Source organism: Hetaerina americana, unplaced genomic scaffold (assembly GCF_022747635.1).
Source record: "Hetaerina americana unplaced genomic scaffold, ioHetAmer1.1.p SCAF_13, whole genome shotgun sequence".
Lineage (NCBI taxonomy): Eukaryota > Metazoa > Arthropoda > Insecta > Odonata > Calopterygidae > Hetaerina > Hetaerina americana.
In genome coordinates, this window is record NW_027286403.1 from 14,696,770 (window position 1) to 14,713,984 (window position 17,215).

Genomic DNA, 17,215 nt, shown 5'->3' on the forward strand with positions numbered 1-17,215 from the left:
TTTACAGAGATAACTTTTCTTAAATATTGATATCAGAGGATTTGTTGTTCATTCAATATTGAGACAGCACAGTGACTTAAAAAATAATACTTGGCCACTCATTGGGGGATGCTGGGTTTCGGCAGTAGAAAAAGTATAAGAGGAAAGCATAGCAATCAATAATGATTCTGGAATAAATCTATAATGAACGAACTTCTTTTGATAATGAACAGACTCAATGTCTAATAATTCCCTTGCAACAGAGACTTGTACTAAAATGCAAAGCTTACCACCAAGGAAGGAAATTTATACTAATGCAGATGATGCCTTTCAGTTGTGGCTTCATAACTACCTGTTGACCAAGATTTACAAGTTTCCACCTATATTTTTCATAGAACATGCCAAAAAAGGTTCAGTAAATGTACATGTCAGCAACGAGGAATGTTTTTTTGACTGAGTTGGCCTATTTTAAAGGATTTCAAATTCATGACTAATTTAGGCTCTTCTGCTCATTTCGATCCATAAGCAATTTCAAGCAAGAGTACCTATATACATCATTTGCAACCGCAATGCTCGAAGAATATAACATCACACACAAGGATGCAGTTCATCAAAATGTGTGTGGAATGATGCAGTCAATGGACTAGGGACATGGACAATATGAGTAGACTGCAGAAGAAAGAGAACCCTTTGAAACATGCTATGCACTGGAGGTAGATGTTGAATATCAAATTGAAAGGTAACATTCGAAATGAAAGAATACACAGGAGACCAGAGGATGAAAGGCATAATGGAACAAAACATGACACAAACAAGTTGGATTAATTGTCCAACCTAAGGCAAAATAGATTAGTAAAAAGATAGACTCAGGAAAGCATCAAAAATGACTTTTCAATGAGGACACTTAAAACACAGCTCAAGAAAAGAAAAATGAGAGAGGGAAAAGTTATGACTACACGAATTAATTGGAATTGGTTTCTGAATAAGACCTTGGATGTATGTCCTAAGGGAATAATAACATTGTGTTAAAGAAGGTATTTGTGCTAACCTCAATGCACAACTCCGTAACATAATCAGAAAGTTCATCAAATGTGTTCAGTTTTCCGGGAACTGATTGCTAATATGAGTGATCTTACTGAAATGCTATCAGCATCTTAATGGCTGCCTTCACATGTGAGTGCAAGGAAGTGAAGTAGCTAGGGGCCTTTGAATGAGCATTTTTGAGTATCTTAATTGATTCTCCTCACAAAATTTTCAATAAATGAATAATTATATAAATGCGATGTATAACAGGATTTGTGGAGTAACTTAAAATCAAATAGAAAATTGTGAAATGGCCTCTTTTTAGAAGTTACTAACAGGTTTATTAAATATAATATATATTGTTATATAATAATTTCAGTAATATTGGGTATTACAGAAGTGATACCATTTTTATACTTCTATGTGCGATCCAATGCTGAATTCTTACAATGCAAAAAAAGTATAATGATGCAATGCATCATTAATGTTAATAGCTTTATTAGTTGTCATTCAATGAAAGATGAGAAAGTACCTCAGGCTGCCACAGTAACTCCATTCCTTTCACAGGCTCTGTTCTCTGACTAATGCCTCGACTAGTACTAGCAGACTCCTTTTGCTGAGTTGGTTGTGCTTCCTTCTTCTTTTTATTTGCACCAAAGCATCCTAAGTTATCCCCTTGAAAGAAAACATATTTTTCGTAAAATTGGGAATTTGCTTGACAAACTATAAATTGCTTAAAAATTAATAAGATTTCAAAGATGTCAATTATGTACATAAGCCTTATCTATTTATAGTATTAGGCAAATTCTACAACTTATGTTAAAAAGCAATTATATTTTGTAAGACGAAGTAAATAAATAGCTAGCTATTGACATGCATCTATGAGCTGATACTGTAGCAATAATTTCAAATTTCAGAGTGGCTACAACTTGATAAGCTGATTTTAAAAAGCATATACTTGACTTATTCCCACCAATTTTTCTTACCTTGGCATAGACTGTATGCTACAAAAAACATTTGAAAGATCTGAGCTAATAACTCACAGTTAATAATAAAACATATATTAATATAGACTATTTAAAATAATTTAGCATCATGAGATTCTTTTTCATTCAAGCATTAATCTTAAATTAGACTTATAAAATAACAGAATCAATACTAAAAAATAAATGTGGTAATCACATCCACTCCAATTGATAAGGTACTATCTTTTGTCATCCTCAGACATTTTTTCTCTATTTACAATCACAATCACTAGTTAAGAAAACAAATTTATAAAAGTGCTGAAAATCAAATCTATGCAACAACATGCTACAGCATGAAATGCATGTTCTTTGTCAACTAAGTCTTTTATTTAACCTATCAAGTATGGCACTTCAGTCCGAACCAATTATATAACTTTAACTTTCTCCTAAATGTATAATATAAATCTACAGTGGTAAATAATCATAGCTACCGCCTTTCTTAAGGAGGAGTACTTGACTGCTTATGGAGAATACAAAATGTTCATTTGTAATGCCAATTACATTCTAATGTGATCAATCAAAAGAGCATCTATGTGGGTGTTGATTTAAACTTATTTTACAACAAAAATGAAATCACGTAACATCGCAAATACCTAGAACATGCATATATAAACCAGATACACACGAGACTTTAGCAATTGTGAACTAAAACAATTAATGGAGGGAAACTAATTGACCAGAAATTTACACTCACTTATTGTATTTTTTGCGTAAATTGCTAATTATATGAACAAATCAGTAAAAACTGTTACTACCTACATATTTCCCCCGAAATTTCAAAGATCAAGTGTAAGTTGTAATGCATCATAGATAAACGATGACTACACAATAGGAACACCGTCTTAATTTAATGTGGAAAGTCCAACAGACCCTTATTTAATTCTACATTTAAGTTCTGAGAACTACATTCATCTATCATGTGAAAGACTTTGTACATGCAGTCAATTTCAGATGAGATAGTAAGTGACACTCTAGGACAGCCACTTTTATCCCATCATATACAAAACATTTATAGTTTATCTTTTCATTATGGCTATCAAAGGTTTCACTTTGATCAGCTTTATTAACAGCCAAAAATGATGGACACCATTGTTCACAGGCAAAACTTACCATCAAGCATTACAAGAGCGAAATCCTTAACTACGCCCTGAGAATGGGTAACAATACATATTTTGGTTCCTGAAATGCTAATTTTTGTTTGAGAGAGTTATGTAAAGATAAGTTTGGTCCTCGTCAATTATACAAACATTCCACTTGATTTACAACTACCAGCATTGTGAGTGCATCTTGTTAAAGGCAATCATAGCACATACAGAGCCAACTCTATCCTTTCTTTTCGACTCTCAAAAGGTTCCAACATTTGAGGTTGCCATACATCATAATACCTTCATTATAGAAACACCTGCCTATAAAAATTAAAAAGAAATCCTACAATACCTACCACAACAAGTAATATGCGGATATTTAAAAATACATTGAACCTTCCATGGAAATTGGTATCTACCACTTAAATGAATCACATTCTGTTTGGCACGGGTGACCTAACCAGGAGCACACTCCTAAAACCACCCATACAGCTCCAGGAGTTGTTCAGGTTTAAAATGGACATGGGCTACACAACAATACATGATATCTCCTTTGCCTCTTACCCACAACACAACCTGACATCCAACAGTATAATAAACTCTTCTAAAATTCAGCATACTTCCTTCCTCCCTCCATACCATCCAACATGCAATTCTATTCCTTCCCCTTCCATACTTGCCTTAAGTTCTCCCCTCTATCACAGTCCTCAACATCCCATTGCCAATTTAACTTCTCCGAAACCATCTTTTCTGCTTTCTTTGCACTTCTCCGAACAATCCAGTCTCCTCCTTCACCAGACCTAGCACTTCCTCCCTTCTTTTCCTTTCTGTCCCTTTCACCTTTTCCATACTTCTTCACACCCACATTTCAAAAGCCTCCCATCTATGCCTATTATTTTGCTCCAATCACCATACTTTTATGCATAAAACCACGCTCCATAACAAAGTTTTAACAAGCTGTTTCTTAACATCCTTACTCGACATTCATGCATTCTCTTCTTGTGAAAACTTCTTTATGTAATACATTTCTTCTCCTTATGTCCCCACATTAGACGATCTTGGCCCGAAATACTTCTGAGATAAGCAAACTCTTGTTTCTCTACTCAAACTCAAACTCTCGCCGGCCTCGGTGGCGGCGGGGTAACATCCTCGTCTGCCAATCCATGCGTCGTGGGTTCGATTCCCGCCTGGGTGGGTTTCTTCCACCTAGGGTTTGGGTGTTTGTAATCGTCTCCATTGTTATTCTTTGTTAATAGTCCGATGTAAAGGCCAGAGTGCTGTTTTCGGACTAAGGCTAAATAAATAAATAAATTGTACCTGATCAGGTTTATGAGCTCCTTTTAATATTTAACTTAGCCTAGCTCGAAAACACAAAGCTTTATTTTGATTACTTTTTCTCATCCCATACTTTTTGCACTGACTCTCTAGAGTGCTCAGCAACGTTTGCAACCCCTTGGAAGACTGGAAAACTAAAGCTTAATCATTAGCAATCCTAACTTATTTTAAGAATTCCTCACCAACTATCATTCCTACCTCCGATTCTTCTCATGCCTCTTTAACCATTCCCTGCACATATACATTGAAAAATACAGGTGATAATGGACACTCCAGTCTTACCTCTTTCTAACACTGCCCATTTGGACTTTCCAGCCACCACTCATACCGGAACAGTCGGCGACACGTACAGGTTACATATAAGTGTCCTATCCCTATAATCTACTCTTATTTTCCGTAATATATTTATTAATTCTATACAATTCACATATTAAACGCCTTTCTAAAATCTACCAAACAGACAAGTATCTCCTGTTTGCATTCTATATACTTCTCTATTGGTGACCTCACATGGCATCATCAAATTGGCATCACAAGTGCCTCCTCTCTGAACCCAATCCAATCATCCCTAAAGTAATCATTCTCTCCACTGTCCATTTTCTTATTGAAGATCCTGAGAACCACTTTTGCAGCATGTGAAATCAAACTTATTGTCTTCTATTCCTCACATGGCTGCATTTCCCTTTTATGGAATAGGAACTAACACTGATCTGGCAAAATGTTCTGGCCAAATTCTTCCCGCATAAATACTATGAATTAGTCCATAAGAACTCTCCCTCTCGCATTTCCCTTAACCTTCAAGCACTTCCACGACAATGTTTTCAACCCCCACAACTTAGTTTGATCTCAATTCCCTTAATGCACTTCCTATCATGTCATAGAGTGCTTAGTTATGACATGATAAAAAAGCCAGCTCCTATTATGCTTAGATGTCATTTCTTGCGCCTAATTTGTAGCCCTTCACCTTACTACTATCTCTTCCTAGGCCTACCATCACATTCCAATCACCCATCACTATCAAATGCTTTCCTGCAGCAGTCTTTTTGCCCTATGACACTAGTATTTTTATTGCCCAGCTCATTATATTCCTTCCACAAATATCCTCCAATATTTGAGCAGTATTCTGCTTAAAAATTTGCCTTCTCCCTCAGAGACAAATTATTCTTGTAGATAAAAGGCACTGCCATGAGCACAAGAATCGCTTCCTCATACACAAATCTGCTCATGAACCTGCTGGAAGAAGAATTCCTTTCCTGACAGGCAGTGAAACCAATTTTTGAGGTCTGCTTCATTGACAACCTTTTTCATATGGACCCATGGTACCTATTCCCTCTCCATATTCATTGCCGGCCCCAGTGGCGGCGGGGTAACATCCTCGTCTGCCAAACCAGAGGTCGTGGGTCCAATTCCTGCCTAGGTGGTTTTTCCGCCACCTAGGGCTTGGGTGTATGTAATTGTCAAATTGTTATATCAATGTTCAAAGTCCGATGTAAAGGCTGAAGCACTGTTTTCCGACTAATGCAAAATAAATATATAAAAAATAAATTTCCCAGTTGAATTCCTCTTTCTCTGATTCATTTACCTCCCAACAATAAGTATTCTTGAATATGAATGCCTAGAGTCCATTCCTTAATAATGTTTAAATCAACACTATTTCCCACCACGTCTTCTCCTTTAATGTTATTTCTTCTTCCAGTCATCAATCAGTGATACATCATCCTTTTCTTGGTAAAGGATGACATATCACTGATTTGTAAGTATTACTTTGAAAATTAATCAAATGTGCTGCCCGGAATGTCACACCCTCTTCATATCTCGCCACCACCTCCAAATACCTGTTTGCAGAATTTTAAGGCCTTCATGCAATGTATGAGACACATATGTGCATGTAGCTCATCAAGAGAAAAAGATTTTTAAATAATTTTCTTTTGGAAAAGTAATGTAGCAGAAGTTTTGCTGGGGAATATAAAAATGTCAGCCACAATATTATTCCTATCTAACTTTACGCCTGATTACACATAATTTATATAAACTGAATTACCTAAATATTGTCAACATGCAAAATAAATGAATATGGCCCTTGCAAATAAAACTTAATCAAAACATGCTAATTTCTCAGCAATTTTGAGTTACCACTCAGTGGTGCAAGGTGTAACTTGGATAGTTTACTGCAATTTTGATGCACAAAGAATGAAAGAAAATTTTAATGTAGAATATATGATTTCATGTGCATTCTTGAGTGAAAAAGATTATGCCAAGATAAGGTGAAACAGTACACAGTTAAAGTTTAACCTTTCATTAAAATAAAAGCTTTTGACATTTTCACCCAACATTTACTTCTGCACATTCTATGACAGCAGCGCCTTCTCCTGTTCTAGTTTTTAACATGCTGTTGGCAAGATATATGTGCAGCACACTGACTGTTATGCAACAAGATGCAATCACACACAAAATACACAAAAACTACAGGTACGTAGACAATATTAGCTGTAGCTCTTTTTTCATCGTTTTCCACTTATGTTACTATTTATTAAGGGGATGAATAAGATGGTTCAACACAGGTCGTGCATACAATTCATTGTGTGATTTAAGAAGTACATGAGGTAGAAAAACAATTTAGATACCAATGCCTCTGGTACTTATTATTATCAAGCAACTGTCCTCCACATTTTAAAATGAACGATGCATCATTTATGAGATATGAATACAAATAGAAAAAATCTCAGAGAATCATATGATGTAACTATATTAATGAAATTAGCTTTTCTGCATCACTTTTCAAATACCATTTTTCAATTCACACTATTCCCATGGGTTTGACAGTGAGGAAATACTTTTATGGTTATCGTGGATAATCTAGTGTCTCCATCATGTATGCTAAAGGACAAACTGCCACAGTTAAAACCATATAAATTAATACCAGCATATTCATACACTGAACAGGGTTCCTGATGGTATTAATTCCAGACATACTGAGAAATTCATTCAAGTAACTAAAAGGCGAAATTATTCATTCATGTAGATAAGCTAACACTGCATTGCTTAGGGTAAATCTATTCATTAAAATAAATATTAGTTTCTGTCATCTGCCACCAACCAAATTTCACTATATTAATAAAACCATTTGTTTCAACTTCAATTTAAGTACCCATTAATGGAGTGGAAAAATAAATATTTTATATTTAATGCACAATATGAAAAATAAATCATCATCAGTATCTCAATCCTAAGACTGGTTTACTGCACCCCTCAGTTCTTCTATATTCAGTGCCAATTCCTGCAACCCCAGATAGTTTTCTACTTTACTCCCTTCTTAAGTTGTCCTATATACTCTTTTCTTGGTCTTCCTTATGGGATTTTCTCTTCAATTTTGTTTTTGAAATAATCCATTTTGCCTCATGGGGGGTCCAATCAATCTTTTCCTTCTTCGTAAAAGAGTTACCATAGAGCCCTTTTCTCTTCTGTTCTTCTACATACTTCCTCATTCCTTACTCTTGTATGTCCATTTACTCTTCAGCATTCTCCTCCAGCACCATGTTTCAAAGGTTATTTTATTTTACAATATACAATAGGTTATGCTATTTTAATTCTATTCTTCACTGGTACACTTTTCCAAATTTCCATGTCTCTAATCTGTGGAAAGCCATGCTCTATACAAAAGTTTGACAACTGCTTCCTTGTTTGTAATCTAAGGTTCTTTGAACATAGTAGTTGTCTCTTCTTCATGAACACCTTCATAGCTTGAGCCATTATTTGCATTGAGTAGGTCGAACTTCTTCCATTCCAAGTTATTCTGCCGCCCAGGTATTTGAAGGATTCCACTTACTCTAGTTTCACACTTCCAATTTCCATCAATCTGCCTTCAGTTTATCTCTCTCACACCACAGGAATTTGATGTTCTTGTTGATGCTCATATTACATTCCCAAAGTACTTGGTTCATAGAATTCTTAGTTGCTTGCAGGTCTTCTTGTGTTTCTGCTAATACTGAGTTGTCATCTGTGAACCAGAGTACGTTAACTTCATTACCTCCTTTAATGCTCAATTTTTGTGCTTTTATGCCTCTTTTATATTTACAATGAATATCGTTGGTTTATTATTATTAGGTAATATACCGGTTAAGGTAGGTTTTTGGATGGACACAGCTCCTAAATAAATATTTTGTGACTCCAATGAAAACACAACATCCTACTCTACATCAGGTCCCTCTTCATCTCTGAGTACCTTCTTCCACTCTTCATCCTGTATCGTTGGTTATAGGTAGCATTCTTGTCTCACTCCTTTATTCATTTAAGCTTCTATTTTCCTTATATTTTTCATTTGCATGGTGATTAACTGATTATTTTAGATGCATTGGATTATTCTTCAGTTGTTCTAGTCCATTTTTAATAGCACTTTTAGTATCTTCAACATCTTCTTCTATTCAATGCAGTTGAAGGCCTAAGTCAAAAAATGCTACACGCAATGGCTTATTTACCAAACCATAGTTATCAACCCAAAGGTTGGTTCAATAGGTGAGGGTAGAGCTCAACTAGTACTAACCGGGTAGGCACCTTCAATGTGTATCTCCTTCTCCAATGTTACTCAAAGGGGGTGTTCGCCACTACTGTGCTTTTCTTGTTAGAGAAGTCTACCGGTCTTTCTCCAGGAACGCTTTATTTTCTCAATCTGAACCATCTCATGCTGCTTCCCTCTCAGCCTTCAACAACACCAGTCCAGTCTTCTTTCCCAATTTGGTTCTTCTTCCCTTTTACTGCTCTTACAATATCTTCAATTTTTTGTATGCTACGTCTATTTCCTCTTCTGAATGGCTGGACATTGTCATATACATCTAAACCAGCACTTTGTCCATAGGCTATCCCTCTAAATTTATCATGAGAATCCTCTCTTTGTATTGCCAGCATGAATCTTTGTATTGAATCTTTTTGCCCATTCCTTCTAGGGTATCATGCCCACCCTGGCAATATTCTGGGCATCTCTTGTACATAACCCTCTGTGTCCATCACTCCACAAGTTGTCAGCCCTGGACCACTTAGTCTTACTAAATCCAAAGATGTCTATCCCTAATCATCTCCATCTTAACATTTTCGAACTTCCCATACACTCCTATGACAAAACATTCCAAATCCCTATCCTCAATCTGGACTGATATTCCCCTCCCAGTTGCTCAGAGGTCCTATTTTGGAATTATTTTACCTCAGGAATATTTTAACAAGAGAAATGACATCACATCATATTTGAATGCAAGGCTGCACCATCTAAGGAGACTAATTAACCACCAACTAAGGAGGTGGTTTCCAGTGGCTTTCAACATCATCAAAAACTTGTCTAGCCATTCATCATAGGCATACATGATATTTTCATTGTCTTATAGCATAGGTAAATCAATTGCTATCTTATTGCACCACAATTTTCATTACGCGCATAAGCTGTTTTACATAATCCCATACAAAAATTAGTTAGTTATGGTTTCATTTTAAAGACATAAGTATGCATAATGAGTCAATTCATTCGGGGAGTAAAAGAACAGTAAAACACTTCTGCAATTAAATGGGCAAATCCTGGTAAAAGCCTGCTATAATCTGCATACATTAATAGCTATTGAATATGCATGTCACTTTAATCTTGCAGAGCAGCTAAATTGTTTTTTTTTGGTGGCCATTTTTGTTTGGAAGTTACTACGCCTGAAATAAGTGTTTTCAATCACACCACTAATGAACCAAATTCTATATAATAATCTTTGCCTGTAAAAAAATCCCTGAGCATACAATTAATTTTCATTATTAATTTGAAATACACCTTTCCTGTGATGCAACAGAGCCCAAATAAATAAATATGACAATACCAATACTATCCACAGTTAATTGGTATAACACTCAATTTCCTCTTCTTCTAATAACGGTGGAAATGGCTACAGTTTCTTCTAAATGCTTCCTACATCATGAATAAGTCAGCAAAGAGAAATATGCTTCACGGAGTGGATGTGAAAGCAGCTCTGGCCAATCCTCATTTGCTTCAGTTAGGGTTATCATTATTTCCTGGATATATCCTCTTTTGATGAGAATCTGAGGTCATCATGAGGGAATTTTGATCATTATCTGGAATTTTCCCAGCAATGAAAACTATGCATACCTGCAATGTGCGCAAAAGTGTCCACATGACCAAATATGCACAAACATGTGCATAAGGTGTCCACTTTTATGGACAACATTTCCTACTTTGGCCCCAATTTCCATAATTAATGCCCTACCTTAACCTAAAAAGATTTGGTAACTCATATTAAAGTAAATACTAGATTGGGATATGTCTCCAGAAGTTATTTCCGTCACATATTCCAGCATGTTACTGAGTTAACATTTGATTTTTCATTTAGAGTGTTTCTTCTAACTAAGGTATTATGCAATACATAAGTTTCTCTTTGGCCATATGAAAACATTAATGGTTGATAGGACAGGTTCTGTATTTACAAAGTTATTCCCTGGCTTTCCCCAAGGAACCAAGATTGTGATTTTATAATCCCATTGAATAATTTTTAGAATAATAACTTGAGGCATCTGGTTAGTTTCGGGCAAACTTATCCAAAGATTCAAGAAATATACTTAACCCATTGGCTATTTTTTAGAAAACTCATTTAAAGAGTCAAACAACACAGAAATTAATCATCAAATGATTGGTGTAATATTAATTACTGGAACAGGGTGCGAGGTAGTGCAAGATTTTCATGATGGACGGGTGAAGCAGGAAGGCAGAATTGTAAGACGAAGGTAATGAGTCTCTTGGGATATGAATAACACAATTATTTCAATCTTAGTTAACCAGGGAAAGCAATGTTGAAATATCCATTATGATGCAGATACTAATTTTTCTTAATTTTTTAAGGATATCAATGAGATCTCTATAATAGAGCCTCATTCCCTTCTTTGTGTTAACTTTTGTAACACATAATAAGAAAATCCATATTCCGGGCAAATTATCATAAACATCATTGGCAGTTGCACAATATTACATTACTTGGGTGAACACATCTTTCTAATAGAAAATGACTATGGTTTCAATTGCCAGTTAAACAAGGAACAATTGAAAGGTTCACAGCTTTGTGGAGGTTAAAAATGCAATGTTTGACTCACCTTGGGAAAAGCTCCATCCTGTCATTGGTATGACAGGGTGGAGCATTGAGAAAAGGGAAGAGGGACAATATGCAGAACTTGCACAAAGGATATCAAGGATGTGGCCATCTGTATATTCTGTGCTCTTGGCGAACAAACTCCAGAGATTCTTCCTATTTAATCTTTCCCCAAAATCAACATTTCTAAAAAAATCTAATAACAATCGGAATATAAAAGGGATTTTAATTCATTTTACTGTATACTTTCTCTTTTTACAGTACCGGGTTTGTTTTTTTGAGATACAGTATGCCAAATTCATTTGGACACAATCTGACCAATTGGTGCGAGGCTGACAATACTATTTAGGTCAATTATTTATTCCTTTCTAATTTTAATGAAAAATACGACTTGTCCATTACTGGTTAGCTTATACTCGAAGATGATTATGATATTGCCCCAAATGGATTTTTCTCGTGACAATTATTGCCCAATTTTTAATGTTAATCAAAAACATCCTTTATTTGTTACTTTGCACTCTATGATTATGAAACTGGCCCAATTCAATTTCTCAGTTAATTATTATTGCTCATGCAAAAGTTAATCTCTGAAATTTTTACTAACAATTTGGTGCAGAAATCACAGGCCGCACAGAAGTGTGCATGGTAAGACAAGAGGAAAACTTGAAATAATATAATCAATCGATACGTAACACAGCATTTTTTTAAAGATCAACATGTTCACAGCTCATCATATGCAAGAGTGCAAAAGGGTGCAACAAAGAAAATCAAAAGCAATTGTGGATTGCAATACATCAAAAACCTTCCATTTCAAAAGTGCAAAACTTATTTCTTTGCAACCACAAAATTTAAAGCCAGAATTATTCCTCAAATCCAAAGTACAAATTCATGGTATTATATTTAAATCATTATTATCTTTAGACAAAATGTAATCTTTTATCCAAAAGAAGTGGAAAGCGTATCCTCTGTAAATGGCAAAATTTTTTTGCCCCTTATCATCTAAAGAACCTACCTATTAGCTCTTCATAAAAATTGTTCCTGGTAACAGTTTAAAAAATAATCACAATTACATGACTATAAGATAATATCAATATGAAATTGTAAGCTGAAGACAATATTCTTTCATATAAAATAAAACTTTGTACAGTTTGTCTATCAAACATTTAATCCACCTTTTGAGGAAAATAGTGAGTGATCAGTAAGACCAGATGGAGTATAGAGACATGAAATGACTGCAAGGAGTGTGCGAGGGAGAGAATATGAGAAACTGCAGGAAAGATCTTAAGGACATCATCTGCTGCCGATTCAGTACTCATGATGTAACTACTCAGGTCATTTCCTGTCTAATCTCATTTTCTTTTAGAATTATCATCTCTTTCTTATCACTACAACTGGACTACTTAAAAGAGTGAGCACCATCTACACCCGACACCTTTGAAAATTTTCAGTTCATGGGCCTGTTCTTTGATGTAAAATAAGAAAAAAATGATCATTTTGTGATTGTTAGATTGTAGACAACTTGAATCTATGACAAAATCTTAAGAATGGGGATGCCAAGAACTTGATCATGCAGTATGCCAAGGACCAGCATGTGATGGATGTGAAACAGTGCAGGACTGCCAAAGAGGCACGTGATTAAAAAAAACCAGATGACATTAGTATGAGGAAGCACTTTGATAAAGAGCAAAATCTGTGCAACAAGTTAGAGATGGTGGAAATATCTGTTTTTAGAGATGAGAAACTCATTGCTGGTTTTTGATTGCATTCCTTGCCCAAAGGATATGAAAATTTAAAAAGGGTCCATGAGGAAGGTGATAAGGCAATGGACTTAAAGGTGGAGAATTATAAGCTACTTGGGCAAAGCAAAGGTAACCCAAGCAGATGATTTGAAAGCAAATGAGAACGATTTGTGGCTAGAGGCTATGAAAGAGTAGAACAAATCATTATAAAAAAACAAACTATGGAAGTTCATTGAAAAACCACCAAATCAAAAGATTATAGGAACTAAGTGGGTACCCAAATTGCAGACGAATTCAAGTGATGATGATGGGAGGTGAGAGTGATGGTTTTGTAAACCAAATTGATTGCACAAGGGTATAATTAGGTCCAAGGCGTTTAAAACTCTGAATCTTAAGAGTCCTGCTGTTAAGAAGAGAAGAGTTTTGTTGTTGTTGGCATTGTATGTTGAAAATAATAGGAATGACAAGCTTGTTAACAACGTTTCTGTTTACCGAAACAGGAAGATTAAGGAGAAAGTCTTTAGTAAGCAACCTGAAAGTTTTGTCAATGAACAATATCCTGATCATATTCATTAAATATATAGGAGTATTTATGAGTTATGCCCATGAAGTCAAGTTTGGCATCATTAAATTAATGCACAGGTGTTAAAAATTAATATAAGGGAGCTGGAAGAGTAGTAAACAACATACAGTGACACATTCTACCATAGAAGCAGAGAATGCGGTAGATTGCAGAGAGAGAGAAAAAAACTCCCGGGATAACTTCATATGAGAATATTAAGGAAATAACCTTTTTGAAGCTCCTAACTGCCATTTTGATTAATCAAGGTTATGGAAAAATGATAATTTTACCACTGGCATTATGAAATGTCACTCATTGACAAGCAAATCAATCAAAATAACTAAAAAATGCATTAAATATTTAATACCTAATATAAAATATTTATATTTTATTTATTCCTACTGGCACAAAGATTATGAATTTAGTTTTCAATAGAATCATAGGGATGAATTCAGAAACTGGAATGTTACAATATGTGATGACAACAAGGGATGATTCTAGATTCAATATATAAGAGGGAGTCCATTTTGGGATTTGGATTTAATAAAATTTTGTTTACCAACCACTGAGAAAGGGATGCTGGAATTCAATAATTAGGTGAGAAAAAAGTTATCCCTCATGCCCATCAGAGAGATTAAGTTCTTGGAATCTAGTTGAGAAACCAACAGACTAACAGATCCGCAGATTAGAATATAAATAAGCAAAATATTACAAACAGATCAGAAAAAAAACTAGTGCCAGTCCAGTCCTAAATGCAGCAAATATGTTTTAACTATTCCTTACAAAGTTCAAGCTATCTCCAGAACGTGTGATAAAATGAAAGTTATATACTCAATTTTAACTTATCTTCTTGTAAATATTCATAATTATCGACCACCATCTTTCCTGTGTGATGTAATCTTCAAATGTCAACACAATAACTCCAGAATCCTAGCATAGGAATTATGAATACAAGAAATTTGGTATGCTTGGAACTCTAATATTAGTAAACATAGTTTCATTTTTGGCATGATTTGTTTTCTAAAAGTCTTACAAACTTAGGTAATATTTCACTTCGAAGCTATTTGATTTAGCGTATGATCAGTGTTTTGGAAAAGGATATTGTTTGACAGCACTGCATAGCCTCTCTCACTGATGGAGAGGTGATGGTCCAAGTTTTGAGAAATGCCAAAAAATATGACCGAGGGGACCTGCCTTTTTTCAGCTGGGCAAGGAGGGGACTAGGATGAAGAAGAAGGATACAAGCATGGTTAGCAAATGAGTGGGAAATGAGATGGATCCCAAACACATTCCTCCCTTAAAATTGACATTGCCTTCACTTCTCCCATTCTGTGATCCACCTACAATGCCCATGGAAGAAGGCAGCCTCACTCTCTCTCATCCGTTTTTCCCTCAATGCACAGGAGTTCCAAAGGGAGGAGGCAGAGGTACAGACCCCACCTAAGCCATTAAAATTTATAATGGGGGAAAGCTGAGAGATTGAAGAAAAAAATTGATTCAAGAGTTTTAAGGCAAAGGAATTTCTAATGAAAAATGGTTTTGTTTTCTGAAAAGGGTGGATATATTATTTACCATCGATCACATTTAAGTAGTGCTCATGTAAAATATATAATTTTGATCAAGCATTGAGGCATTAATTAACTCATTATTCACTAGAGTGCTAATAGTTTTCATATAATTGACCTGCACTGTTCAGAGTCATATCCCATTGATATCAAATATGATACTGTGATTGTGACCCCAAAACAGCAGGCAGTTGTTCTAAAGGTTTAGCGGAATGATGCTGTCTTATAGTCAGGTAAAAATGATTTATTTATTACTATGATGAAACATGGGTCTATCTAATTGATTCTTACTGTGGAAAAACTTAATATTTTTTATCCATGGGTTAATCCCAATCATTACAAATATCCTGCATTTCATGTCATATGTTTTTCTCTGAAAAGGGCATGTGCCATGAAGTTGAATAGAATTGGATTTATAATTTCAAAGACCAGAATGCAAACATATAATAACAATTATTGAAGAAAGCAATATCTCAAAATTTGCTCTTGCCAGTCCAGTTCCATTTAGATCTGAGTGCCCATACTTATGCATATTCAAGATATCATTCAACACTAAGTAAACAAACTTCTGCACAAGTGCCACTCTTCATTTTTGTGTGCACTACTTATGCAACTCATGGATAAAGAAGAAAACAAAGTCTTAACGTCACTTATACTATTCTAAATAACAGAAAAGTATAAAAAAATAACATCTGTAGGTATAGGGGAAGAGAGGCATTGGAAATAAAGATAATCATCACAGAAAAATTTGAATAGAGAAATTAAAGCAGCAAAAATTAAAAAATTATATTTAAACTATCATAACATTTTAAATATTCTGGTTCATGTGCCGATTGATTTCAAGACCGAAAATACATGTTCATGAAAGTCAAATAAAAACACAAGATATAAAAATTAGCATTTTTTTCTAAGTGTCAAACATGAATAAAACCATGTATTGTTCTACCTACCTTTTGGCTGTGCCCCAGCTCTGCTTTGTGTGGGTAGTGGATGTTTATCGTAGTTTGGATCCTCTACTTCTTGACATCTGTACGATAGGTTCCTCAGAATGCATACACAGTTCTCAACACTTTTATTTCCAATGTTTGATTTGTCAATGGCAGATCTTACAACATAGAGTAATGAGTCAACCAAGCCTTCACATTCCCTCAATTTTTTCCGAGCATATTCACCAGCCGAGCTTACATTCCTGTTAAAGCAATGGATATCAAGATGTCAACAGATAGAACTAAAATTTAAGCTATTATCATACCTTCTGATGTATTAAGATCTGAACTACATACTTCAGGGTATTTATGTGAAAGAAAAAAATAGATTTTGTTACAAAACATTATTTGAAAATGTCACCTAGCAGAAGAATACAGGAATCTATGGAAATAATTATCAGGATACCCATTAAAAGAAGCAACTGAACCCAGCCAAATAGGAGCTGAGGAAGAAAGGAAGGGAAGGTTGAAATTACTGAAAAGCAATTGATGACCTAAGTTAACCCTTAAGCTACATTCTCATGCATCATGTCCTAGTGTTCTTTTTTTTCATTTCCACAAACCAGTTTCCTCGTTAGTTCCTGGTAGCACCAGATGAAAATAAAAGATTGTGATGATTGGTGCACCGTGTGTTCTGTTGGAAGATGAACAAATGACAGACAGCAAGCATCGGTTTTCCCTCACCACAATGGTTACCCAGCAACCATAAAAATTGATATTCCCTGATTTTTCTCTGTTTTCCCAGATCCATTCTGGTTCTTCATTGGGTCCACTACTTCTTTTGTCTTTCCTGCA

The 17,215-nt window shown here is 35.1% G+C and overlaps 1 protein-coding gene across 9 annotated transcripts in view; it reads right to left on the minus strand.

The window, feature by feature from the left end:
- The window catches only part of p120ctn (adherens junction protein p120), a 295,363-nt gene that overhangs the window by 14,607 nt on the left and 263,541 nt on the right, over positions 1-17,215 (minus strand). For 8 of the 9 annotated variants that reach the window (XM_071583290.1, XM_071583289.1, XM_071583294.1 and 5 more), the window contains 3 exons: positions 16,385-16,623; positions 1,989-2,006; positions 1,535-1,677 (listed from right to left, as the gene is read on the minus strand). In XM_071583290.1, coding sequence (XP_071439391.1) covers positions 1,535-1,677; positions 1,989-2,006; positions 16,385-16,623 — 400 coding nt within the window. The remainder of the gene's footprint in view (positions 1-1,534; positions 1,678-1,988; positions 2,007-16,384; positions 16,624-17,215) is intronic. The other variant, XM_071583288.1, reaches the window with a different exon arrangement.